This window comes from Phaseolus vulgaris, chromosome 11 (genome assembly GCF_000499845.2).
Source record: "Phaseolus vulgaris cultivar G19833 chromosome 11, P. vulgaris v2.0, whole genome shotgun sequence".
Classification (NCBI taxonomy): Eukaryota; Viridiplantae; Streptophyta; class Magnoliopsida; order Fabales; family Fabaceae; genus Phaseolus; species Phaseolus vulgaris.
In genome coordinates this window covers 38,987,266-38,997,968 of record NC_023749.2, presented here as the reverse complement: position 1 = coordinate 38,997,968, position 10,703 = coordinate 38,987,266, and the positions used below count along the sequence as shown (strand labels likewise).

The window sequence follows — 10,703 nt, the reverse complement described above, 5'->3', positions numbered from 1 at the left end:
GGGAGTATAAAATTCCCTTGGTGGGGAATGGTTCTCCATCTCGTCATGTCCATGTTGCGCCCGATTATTTCTCAGGCCCTGGCGCAACTCTTCATTCACACGGTGGAGCTCGTCATTCCTCTCATGCGAGGCGTCGAGATCCGCCTGCATACGTTCCTGTTCCAGCTTCAACTCAGCCATATCCTGTTGCAGCCCCCTCATTATCTCCAGGACCTGTTGCATGGATAGTTCTGCTGGGGCTGCGCGTGCTGTACCTCGTCTGGTGGGGGCCATTGTCACTCCAGCCTCCTTCAACGTTACTGTAACTTGGTAGATTTTCTCGAACTTGTGATGGGACTGATGTTTTATATCGGCCCCACGGTGGGCGCCAAATGTTCCGTCCGGTTGACCGGGACGTCTTCGTGCGCGACCTCAACCGTCAGCTAGGGACTCCTTCCCACTGGATACCTGTGGATTCCTGCAAAGAAGGACAAAAGGGCGCCCTAGCGGCCGTTTGCACTCCGACGCTCAAGTCAGCCAGCAAGAAACACCAAAAACTGTGCACCTCCGTATCGGAGCACCGCGTATGGCACTCTGAAGGTGGTAAAAAGAATTGTGTGTTGTGTGTATGTTTTCTCCCTCAGGCAAAGATCTTTTTCCCAGTCCCTTGTACGTAACCTCAAGGCACGAGCAAGCAACTAGAGAGTTCTCTGGTAAATTTGCCAAAAGTTTGAACCCCGTTCCCAACATTCTCCGCGCTATTTAAACTACCCAAGCATTTAAAGCGCCTTAAAGCGCTTTTAATTCAAAGCGTAACGCACTCATTAAACTGTTTAATTAGAAAACGTAGCGCATTTAAGACGTTGAAACGCTTGGGAGCCATTATAGTACCTGAATGCTCGAAACAGAAACTGTATTGAATGACTTTAATTACCTGGCACCTGACTAAAGGATGTTTCTATTCTGACCTGGCTGTCATACACGTGGAGGGCCTCACGACGCCATGACCCCATCTGGGGGCGTTTCTGCCCATTTGGGGACGTCTCTACGTGTGAGTCCTCCTACCTGGGAGTGCTACTGCGCTAGGGGTGACTTTTTGGGTGCCAACTCATGCCCCCAATCATCTAGTCACTCGCTTTGAGAGCGTATCTGCCTTCCTCTTGTACCCTGCACCCGGCTACCCTGGGCGTGACCTTCCTCTTGAGTCGTATCTGTCCAAAAGGCGTCTCTGGGGCGGCAGGGGTACTTCACGAGTCAGGCTGCCCTACACTGGTGTTGTTACTATGGCCTTGAAGCCACCTTTCTCTCCTCTTTATTACTGTTCCCTGGTTATCCAGGGTTTGGGGCCTTCCTACGGCGTCGCCCCCTCCATGGTCTTTCCTACCCATGGGTATCGGGGAGCCGCACCGTGATTGCCTTGGCTTAATGATATTTGATCTTGGCGACGCCATGGTTGGGCGACGCCTTCACCTAGGCGACGCCTTGCCTTGGCAACGCTTCCTCTTGGCGATGCTGGCACTTGGCGTCTCTCTACCTAGGCGACGCCCTGCGTTGACTTTGACCTTGACTTAGTCAACGCCCGGATACGGGACAGATACGCCTTTGGGACAGATACGACTTTGGAGGAAGGTCACGCCCAGGGTAGCCGGGTGTAGGGTACAAGAAGAAGGCAGATACGCTCTCAAAGCGAGTGACTAGATGATTGGGGGCATCAGTTGGCACCCAAAAAGTCACCCCTAGCGCAGTAGCACTCCCAGGTAGGAGGACTCACACGTAGAGACGTCCCCAAATGGACAGAAACGCCCCTAGATGGGGTCATGGCGTCGTGAGGCCCTCCACGTGTACGACAGCCAGGTCAGAATAGAAACATCCTTTAGTCAGGTGCCAGGTAATTAAAGTCATTCAATACAGTTTCCGTTTCGAGCATTCAGGTACTATAATGGCTCCCAAGCGTTTCAACGTCTTAAATGCGCTACGTTTTCTAATTAAACGCTTTAATGAGTGCGTTATGCTTTGAATTAAAAGCGCTTTAAGGCGCTTTAAATGCTTGGGTAGTTTAAATAGCGCGGAGAATGTTGGGAACGGGGTTCGAACTTTTGGTAAATTTACCAGAGAACTCTCTAGTTGCTTGCTCGTGCCTTGAGGTTACGTACAAGGGACTGGGAAAAAGATCTTTGCCTGAGGGAGAAAACATACACATAACACACAGTTCTTTTTACCACCTTCAGAGTGCCATACGCGCGGCTGCGATACGGAGGTGCACAGTTTTTGGTGTTTCTTGCTGGCTGACTTGAGCGTCGGAGTGCAAACGGCCGCTAGTGCGCCCTTTTGTCCTTCTTTGCAGGAATCCACAGGTATCCAGTGGGAAGGAGTCCCTAGCTGACGGTTGAGGTCGCGCACGAAGACGTCCCGGTCAACCGGACGAAACAGTAGGCACCAAGGAAGAACCCATGATTGTATACGCGTTCAAGAAGGGGGTGCGTCCTGGATCTTTCAGTAAAACGCTTAACCGCAGTCGCCCCAAAACCTTCGCCGAGATAAGGCAACAAGCGGTAGAACATATTGCCGCGGAAGGTGAAACGTACGAGAAATGCACAACCACTGTGCCAGCGCGTCCCAAGGCACAGATACGCACGCAACTTGTTCGGGTTCACCAAGCCGTCACAGAAAGAAAACACTTTGACAGGAAACGCGCTTACGAGCCACGGAGGACCCAACCTAAGGGTCGAGTAGAGGAAGGGAGAGAAGCAAGCAAGCCGCTGAGGCACAACTTCGTGATGGAACTCAAGGATCTGATTGCGGTACCCAGCATAGCTGACAGGTTGAGGCCGCTGATTAAAGCTGACAAGGTGCTGGGACCTCGCAAGGAGTCATGGTGCGAATTCCACAAAGCATTCGGACACCATATTAACAACTGTCTGGCGCTTGGCTATCAGTTGGATGAGCTCGTGAAGAATGGTTTACTGAAGAATTACTTGATGGAGAAACAGGCGGGACGACCGTCAGGCTCGCAATCGGGGGGCAGTGAGGGGCAGCAACACGAGGCGCCCGTTCTCGGTGAAATCCACACCATAGCTGGTGGGTTCTCGGGTGGCGGGTGTACTGCATCACAGCGTAAGAGGTATGCGAGGTCCGTAATGTCAGTGGAAGTTTTTAAGGACCATTCGCCCGATGTGGACATGACGTTCACTAAGGAAGACCTCAGGGATGTTGTGCCTCATGACAACTATCCCATTGTGATCTCGCTCGTCACAGCAGGGAGGACGGTTCATCGGGTCTTGGTCGATCAAGGGAGCTCGGCAGACGAGATGTTCTGGCCGACCTTCGAAAGGCTACAATTATCTACGGACCAGCTGAGGCCATATGGGGGCTGCTTATACGGTTTTGCGGGCGATCAAGTCGAAGTCAGGGGATACATTGAGTTAAGAACAACGTTCACAGATGGGGCCGCTTCGCGCACGGAGAAAATCAAATACCTTGTCGTGAACGCCCCCTCAGCATATAATATCCTATTGGGAAGGCCAACACTCAATAGGATAGGAGTTGAACCCTCCACGAGGCACATGAAGGTCAAATTACCTTCAATGGAAGGGGTGATCGTCACCATCCGATCTGACCAAGAGGAGGCAAAGAGATGCTACGAAAACAGCCTCAAGAACAGGCGATCGGTGTGCCATGTGACCACAACAGCACCTGTTGGTGCGGGGAATGAGCATAAAATCCAACGGGCTATGGATGCAGCGTCAGAGGGGACCGCCGAAGGCGACGTGGTTATGGATGTGGCATTGGAAGCAGCCACCAAGGGCGACGTAACCATGGAAGATGTCGAGCCAAGGTCTGAGAGCAACGCTGGAGTAGTGGAGGAGGAAAACTGCCCGAAAGCCGCCAGGGAGTCAAGCATTGTGAGAGCATTGCTCGCTAGTGAGAAGAGGCCTCGGCCAGTTGGAGATTGGCTCGAAAGGGAGATCGGCGGCAAAACTTTTAAGTTGGGGAAAACTTTAGACGGCGAGACACAGGAACAGATCGCCAAGGTGATAGGCAGGCATCTGGACGTGTTTGCGTGGTCTGCCTCGGATATGCCGGGAATCGACCCCGATTTTTTATGTCATCGTTTAGCAATGGACCCCCAAGTCAGACCAGTCCGACAAAGAAGAAGAAAATTCAATGAAGAAAGGAGACAGGCGATCAGAGATGAAACGCAAAAACTCCTCGAGGCAGGCCACATCAAGGAGATACAGTATCCGGAATGGCTCGCCAATGTTGTATTGGTAAAGAAGAGCAATGGGAAATGGCGAATGTGTGTCGACTTCACAGATCTAAACAAAGCCTGTCCAAAGGATTCCTATCCTTTGCCAAGTATAGACGCCCTAGTGGACAGCGCAGCAGGGTGTAAGTTGTTAAGTTTCTTGGACGCATTCTCGGGGTACAACCAAATTAAGATGCACCCCATGGACGAGGAAAAAACTGCCTTCATGACGGAGAAGTCGTGCTATTGCTACAAGGTGATGCCTTTTGGGCTGAAGAATGCGGGGGCCACGTACCAGAGGCTGATGGATAAAGTGCTTGCACCTATGCTTGGGAGGAACGTACAAGCTTACGTTGATGATATGGTCGTAAGATCCCTGGAAAAAAACCAACATATTGCTGATTTGGAGGAGCTGTTCGTTACGATAGCCAAATATAAACTGAAGCTGAACCCTGAGAAGTGCATTTTCGGCGTGGAAGCAGGAAAATTCTTAGGTTTTCTCTTGACCGAAAGAGGGATCGAAGCAAACCCTGACAAGTGTGCGGCCATCTTGGCGATGAGGAGCCCTGCTACGGTTAAGGAGGTGCAGCAGCTCACGGGTCGGATGGCCGCCCTGTCACGATTTGTGTCTGCTAGTGGAGAGAGGGGTCACCCGTATTTCCAGTGCTTGAAAAGGAATAATAGGTTTGTCTGGACGAAGGAGTGTGAAGATGCTTTCGTGAAGCTCAAGGAGTACTTGGCAAGCCCGCCGGTTCTGTGCAAACCTCAAATGGGAGCGCCCCTCATGTTATACTTCGCCGTAACCGAGAAGGCACTGAGTGCGGTGCTCGTCCAGGACCAAGATCAAGTTCAGAAACCCGTTTATTTTGTCAGCAAGGTGTTGCAGGGCCCAGAAGTGAGATATCAGGCTTTGGAGAAAGCAACACTGGCAGTAGTGTTTTCGGCGAGGAGGTTGCGCCATTACTTCCAGAGTTTTACAGTGTTGGTGATGACCGACTTGCCTATTAAGAAGGTTCTAAAGAAACCAAACGTGGCTGGAAGAATGGTAAAATGGGCGGTAGAGTTGTCGGAGTTCGACATCAAGTATGAGCCCCGGGGACCGATCAAGGGGCAAATCTTCGCTGACTTCGTGGTCGAGCTATCTTCTGAAACAGTGCCGAACGACGGAGATGGTTTTCGTTGGGTACTCTCAATGGATAGGTCCTCTAACCAGTTGGGTAGTGGGGTCGGGATAATTCTGGAAGGACCCAACGACGTGTTGATAGAACAGTCCCTAAGGTTTGCCTTTAAAGCCAGCAATAACCAAGCAGAATATGAGGCTTTGATCGCTGGTATCTTGTTGGCAAAGGAGATGGGAGCAAGGGTGCTGATGGCCAAGAGCGATTCATTGCTAATCACAGGCCAAGTAACTGGCGAGTTCCAGGCTAAGGATCCGCAGATGGCAGCTTATCTGGAGTATGTGCAGGAGTTGAGGAGGTCTTTTGTTTTGTTCGAAGTAGTGCACGTGCCAAGAGAGCAGAACGCCCGAGCTGACTTGCTAGCCAAGCTTGCCAGTTCGGGCAAGGGTGGCAGGCAGAGGACTGTCATACAAGAAACCCTGAAGACACCTCGAGCGTTCGTGATGGACCACCAAGTTCTCCAAGTCTGCAAGTCAAGGGAAGGGATGGCGAGGGGTCATAAGTCTCTATCTCAAGAGACCTTGAGGACGCCAAGGGTTAGAGCGCATCCAGTGGGAGAGGCAAAGATGATGCAAGTTTGCGCCGTCCACGAGCCAGACACATGGATAACGCCATACCAGCGCTACATGGCAGATGGCGTACTCCCAATGGACCCGACGGAAGCTAGGAAGGTAAAAAAGAACTCCACCAAGTTCACCCTTATCGATGGCGAGTTGTACAGGTTTGGGTTCACACACGCCCTTTTAGTATGTGTGCATGGAGAGAAGTGCACGAGAATTATGGTCGAGCTCCATGAGGGGATTTGTGGGAGTCACATCGGAGGTCGAGCCTTGGCGACAAGAACCATCCGTGCAGGTTATTATTGGCCGACAATGAGGGAAGACTGCAAGAGATATGCCCAACGTTGCAAGCAGTGCCAGGAGCACGCCGATTGGCACAAGGCGCCTCCGGAAGAGTTAAAGTCAATCTACAGTCCCTGGCCTTTCCACACATGGGGAATCGATATTCTGGGACCCTTCCCATTGGCGATTAGGCAGATGAAGTATTTGGTTGTGGCCGTCGAATACTTCACGAAGTGGATTGAAGCAGAACCAGTAGCCCAGATCACCGCGCACAAGATTCAGAATTTCGTATGGAAGAATATTGTGTATCGTTTCGGTGTGCCCAAGCGTTTGGTATCAGATAACGGGACTCAGTTCGCAAGTCACCTGTTGAAGAAGCTGTGTGAGGATGTTGGAACTCAACAGGTGTTCGCTTCTGTGGAACACCCACAAACGAATGGGCAGGTGGAGTCAGCTAATCGGGTTCTACTGAGAGGTTTGAAGAGGAGATTGAAGAAGGCCAAAGGATCTTGGGCTGAGGAAGTTCCCGTATAATATGGGCATATCATACCACTGAGCAATCAGGAACCCACGAAACCCCGTTTAGCTTGGTGTACGGGTGCGATGCGATGATCCCAATTGAAATCCAGGAAAGCTCGCCGAGATTCCAAAATTTCGTGGCGGAAGATTTGAATGTAGAAAGGAGGATGAACTTAGATTTGCTGGATGAGGTCAGGGAGGAGGCAAGGGTAAAGGCTGAAGCAATAAAGAGAAGAGTCGAGCGCAAGTACAATTCTAGGGCAAGCCCAAGGCAGTTCAGAGATGGCGACCTGGTAATGAGGAAGGCCCACCTATACGAGATGCAGAATAAATTGTCACCCAAATGGACAGGATCGTTTAGAATAACTGAAGCACTCGGGAATGGCGCCTACCGTTTGGAAACACTGGAGGGAGGGGCGATTCCTCGCACTTGGAACGCTACCCATCTCAAGTTTTATTACAGTTAAAGCATTGTAAGTAGCAGTTAACTCGAACAGTTAAGTGAAAATAGTTTTTAAAGGTGGCGCTCTTTTTCCCTAAGGAGGGTTTTTTAATGAGGCCACCCAATAAAGAAAGTTCGAGTCTATCAAGTTTTCCCAGTTATTGAGTTTGCGTGATTATCATTTTTAGTTTTTAAACAAAAGACTTTGTCGTCCTTGTGTAATTTAGGGCAGATCCAAATCGCATGCATAAAGTTTTTTAAGTCCTCATCGCCGCTTGGCGATCAGAGACACTGGTATAGGCGAGAACAGAATAAAAAGTCCTACTCGCCAAGAACGAGTATAGGCGAGAGTTCAGAGCAAGATGACAGGTACGTCCAGTGTGAGTTAAAACCCGGGCGCCTAGTCCTTGAGCAGGGGTTAAATGATTCCTTCGGGACGCCCCCTCCTCAAGTATGAATAGCTAGCCCCGGTACCAGATAACAGTAAAAACCCGGGCGCCTAGTCCTTGAGCAGGGGTTAAAGGATTCCTCGGGACGCCCCCTCCTCAAGTATGAATAGCTAGCCCCGGTACCAGATAACAGTTCAAACCCGGGCGCCTAGTCCTTGAGCAGGGGTTAAAGGACTCCTTCGGGACGCCCCCTCCTCAAGTATGAATAGCTAGCTCCGGTACCAGATAACAGTTCAAACCCGAGCGCCTAGTCCTTGAGCAGGGGTTAAAGGATTCCTTCGGGACGCCCCCTCCTCAAGTATGAATAGCTAGCCCCGGTACCAGATAACAGTTAAAACCCGGGCGCCTAGTCCTTGAGCAGGGGTTAAAGGATTCCTTCGGGACGCCCCCTCCTCAAGTATGAATAGCTAGCCCCGGTACCAGATAACAGTTCAAACCCGGGCGCCTAGTCCTTGGGTAGGGGTTAAAGGATTCCTTCGGGACGCCCCCTCTTCAAGTATGAATAGCTAGCCCCGGTACCAGCTAACAGTTCAAACCCGGGTGCCTAGTCCTTGAGCAGGGGTTAAAGGATTCCTTCGGGACGCCCCCTCCTCAAGTATGAATAGCTAGCCCCGGTACCAGATAAAGTCCTCCTCACCCTCGAGTGAGTTCAGGCAAGATGAGATTAAAAGTCCTCAGTGCATCCAGGGAAAAGGTAGCCCCCGGGCAAGTTGAGGCACCAGATAAAGTCCTTCTCGCAGTCGAGCGAGTCCAGGCCAGATAAAGTCCTTCTCACCTCAGAGTGAGTTCAGGCAAGAACAGAATACAAGACCTCTTCGATTAAGCAAATTGAGGCAAGTTCGAAAGTCCTCAGTACAGAATCAAGCCAGCCCAGTTTAGGCGATGACCTAGAAATACACATGTCACTTGGCAGATCAGGCAAGCGAGATTTCAAATACTAAAAATGACTCTCGCCTACTGCTCAGTAAGTAATTTCGTGTCAAATGTTATTGCTATAGACTAACCATTTTTTTAAAATAAGTTGATTGCCAGAAAATTAAGCATCAGTTTGCGCTAAGTTAATTGGGTTAAGTGAGAGCCCACCAAGTTAACAAGTGATCGCACAACAGATAAAAGATAAACCATGTGCATATGTTAACACGTTCTGAATGAAAGAAGTCATTATAAACAGATTCGTTGCACATAGACAGAGGTCGAATATGTAAGTCTTCTAGAATGTTTCTAAACAAAGCGTCAAATGAAAACGTTAATCTGAGGGTACAATTTTGCCGTCTACCACTTCATGGCAAATTGAGAACTGGGAGAGGTCCAAGTCGGGGTAAGTACAAGCGAACTGCTCCAAGGCCGCGCCGAACCCGGAAGTCAGAACGTTTGCGGCGCTGAGGTCGAGTTCTTCAATTTGTTTCTTCAGCTTTTCGTTCTCCTCAAGCGCCTGGGCAAGCTTTGCTGCAGATTCGTTCAGCTCCTTATCTTTCTCGCTCAGATCCTTGGCCTTTTGATCCTTGTCAGCTTCGATTTTACCCAGCAGATCCTCCCTCTCAATTGACTTGGCCTCGAGCTCATCCGCGTAGGCCTTTTTAGCCTTGAGAGTTTCCTCCAGGTCCGCTATCTTCTCCTGCTGATGCACGAGTCTGCCCTCGAGTTCGGTGACCTCTAAGAGTTTGGCGTTGAGCTTTTTGTCTAGTTCAACGCTGTTTTTACGTTCGCTCCGCAACTCGTCCTTCAGAGCATTCTCTAACCGCGAAAACTCCAATCCCCGCATCGTAAGATCTTGCTTAAGTTGTTGGACTTGGTCCTTCGCAACACTGGCTTCGGATTCATACTGGCTCAAGGAGTCCCTTAAAGCCTCGCCCATCGTCTGGTAAAGGCGTTTCTCTACACATTCGGTAGTCATAGCGCTAAGGTAAGCGGCGTGGGCTTTCAAAACCTCCTCGACAGGGGCTGGAAGAGCAGCGATTGGGAGAGGAGTCGAGGGTTGGTTCTCGCCGCCACCTTCATAAGTATGGACGACCAAGGGAACATCAGGACGTGGCGGTGACACGTCTGGCTCCACTACAGGCTGGGGAGACCACTGAATGTCCGCAGTCTGCTCCAGAACGCCTCCAGCAGTGAGGTGTTCGATGGTAAAGCATCCCCAACGCTCTCAAAGGGTGTGGAGACGCTGGGGGGTTCTCTGCGTAATCTGGGCCTATACTCTCGTTTGCGGGTAGCTCGGTGACGGTTGCCCTGTTCCTCTTACAGATAAGTCCATCTTCAGTGCTCTCGTCATCCTCCTCATCCGACACCATTGTGGGATTCTTCCTCTTGGCCCTCTTTGGTGGCAGTTTCTCTCTCGCAGGGGCAAGAGGGGCGATAAGGGAAGATGAGCCCACGGGAGGAAGCTCGCCTCGAGCAACGGCGGCTTCCGCTACAGAATTCGGGACGGTTTGAGAACCCGCAACGAGTTTGTGGCGTTTGACTATAGAACGCAGTCTGGCCATATGATCTTTCCCCAACATTGTATCTGCACGAAGTGATCAATGTTCACAAATCAATCCAGTTACAGATACAGGTAATTAGCAATACAAGAGTGAGCGCAGGACAGTGTAATACGAACAAGTTTGATAAAGAAGTAAAGCAAACTTGGCACAGGAAAGAAAAATCCAGATAGAGTGGAGGGACAAACCTATGTAAAAGTCTTGTTGATCCTCATAGAATTCGAACTTGATGATTGAGGGGGTGGGTAAGGTAGTATTGGTGGAGGCAACTTCTTTCCAGAAGTTGCACAAGTCTCTATCGAGCTCCCCCATCTTCTCTGGACTCCTAACTTTCCGAAAATGATCCTGGGAATCCTTTTTTCCCTTGTCAACCCAGTACAAGGGGAACCCATCGAGAAGTGTGGGATTCTGATCATTACAGCAAACACGAACGAACTTACCCTTCCAATCCTTGTAAGATTGTTGGAAGATGGAAAGGATGGATCTCCCAGCAATCCCATTGAAGCTTACCCATAGGCGATCCCCTGGGTTTTTAGCCTCAAACAGAAACAAGAACACATCTACAGAGGCT

General features: G+C 50.4%; 1 protein-coding gene across 1 annotated transcript; it reads right to left on the bottom strand.

Annotated features, from left to right (window-relative positions):
* Window positions 1–8,901: 8,901 nt before the first annotated feature.
* LOC137807116 (uncharacterized) lies at window positions 8,902–9,510 on the bottom strand. Its single transcript, XM_068607579.1, has one exon. The coding sequence runs from the start codon at window positions 9,508–9,510 to the stop codon at window positions 8,902–8,904; it is 609 nt and encodes a 202-aa protein (XP_068463680.1).
* Between the last annotated feature and the right edge of the window lie 1,193 nt (window positions 9,511–10,703).

Excerpts from the sequence above, each read along its gene's own strand:
- LOC137807116 (XM_068607579.1), bottom strand. The coding sequence starts at position 9,510 with ATGGGCGAGGCTTTAAGGGACTCCTTGAGCCAGTATGAATCCGAAGCC.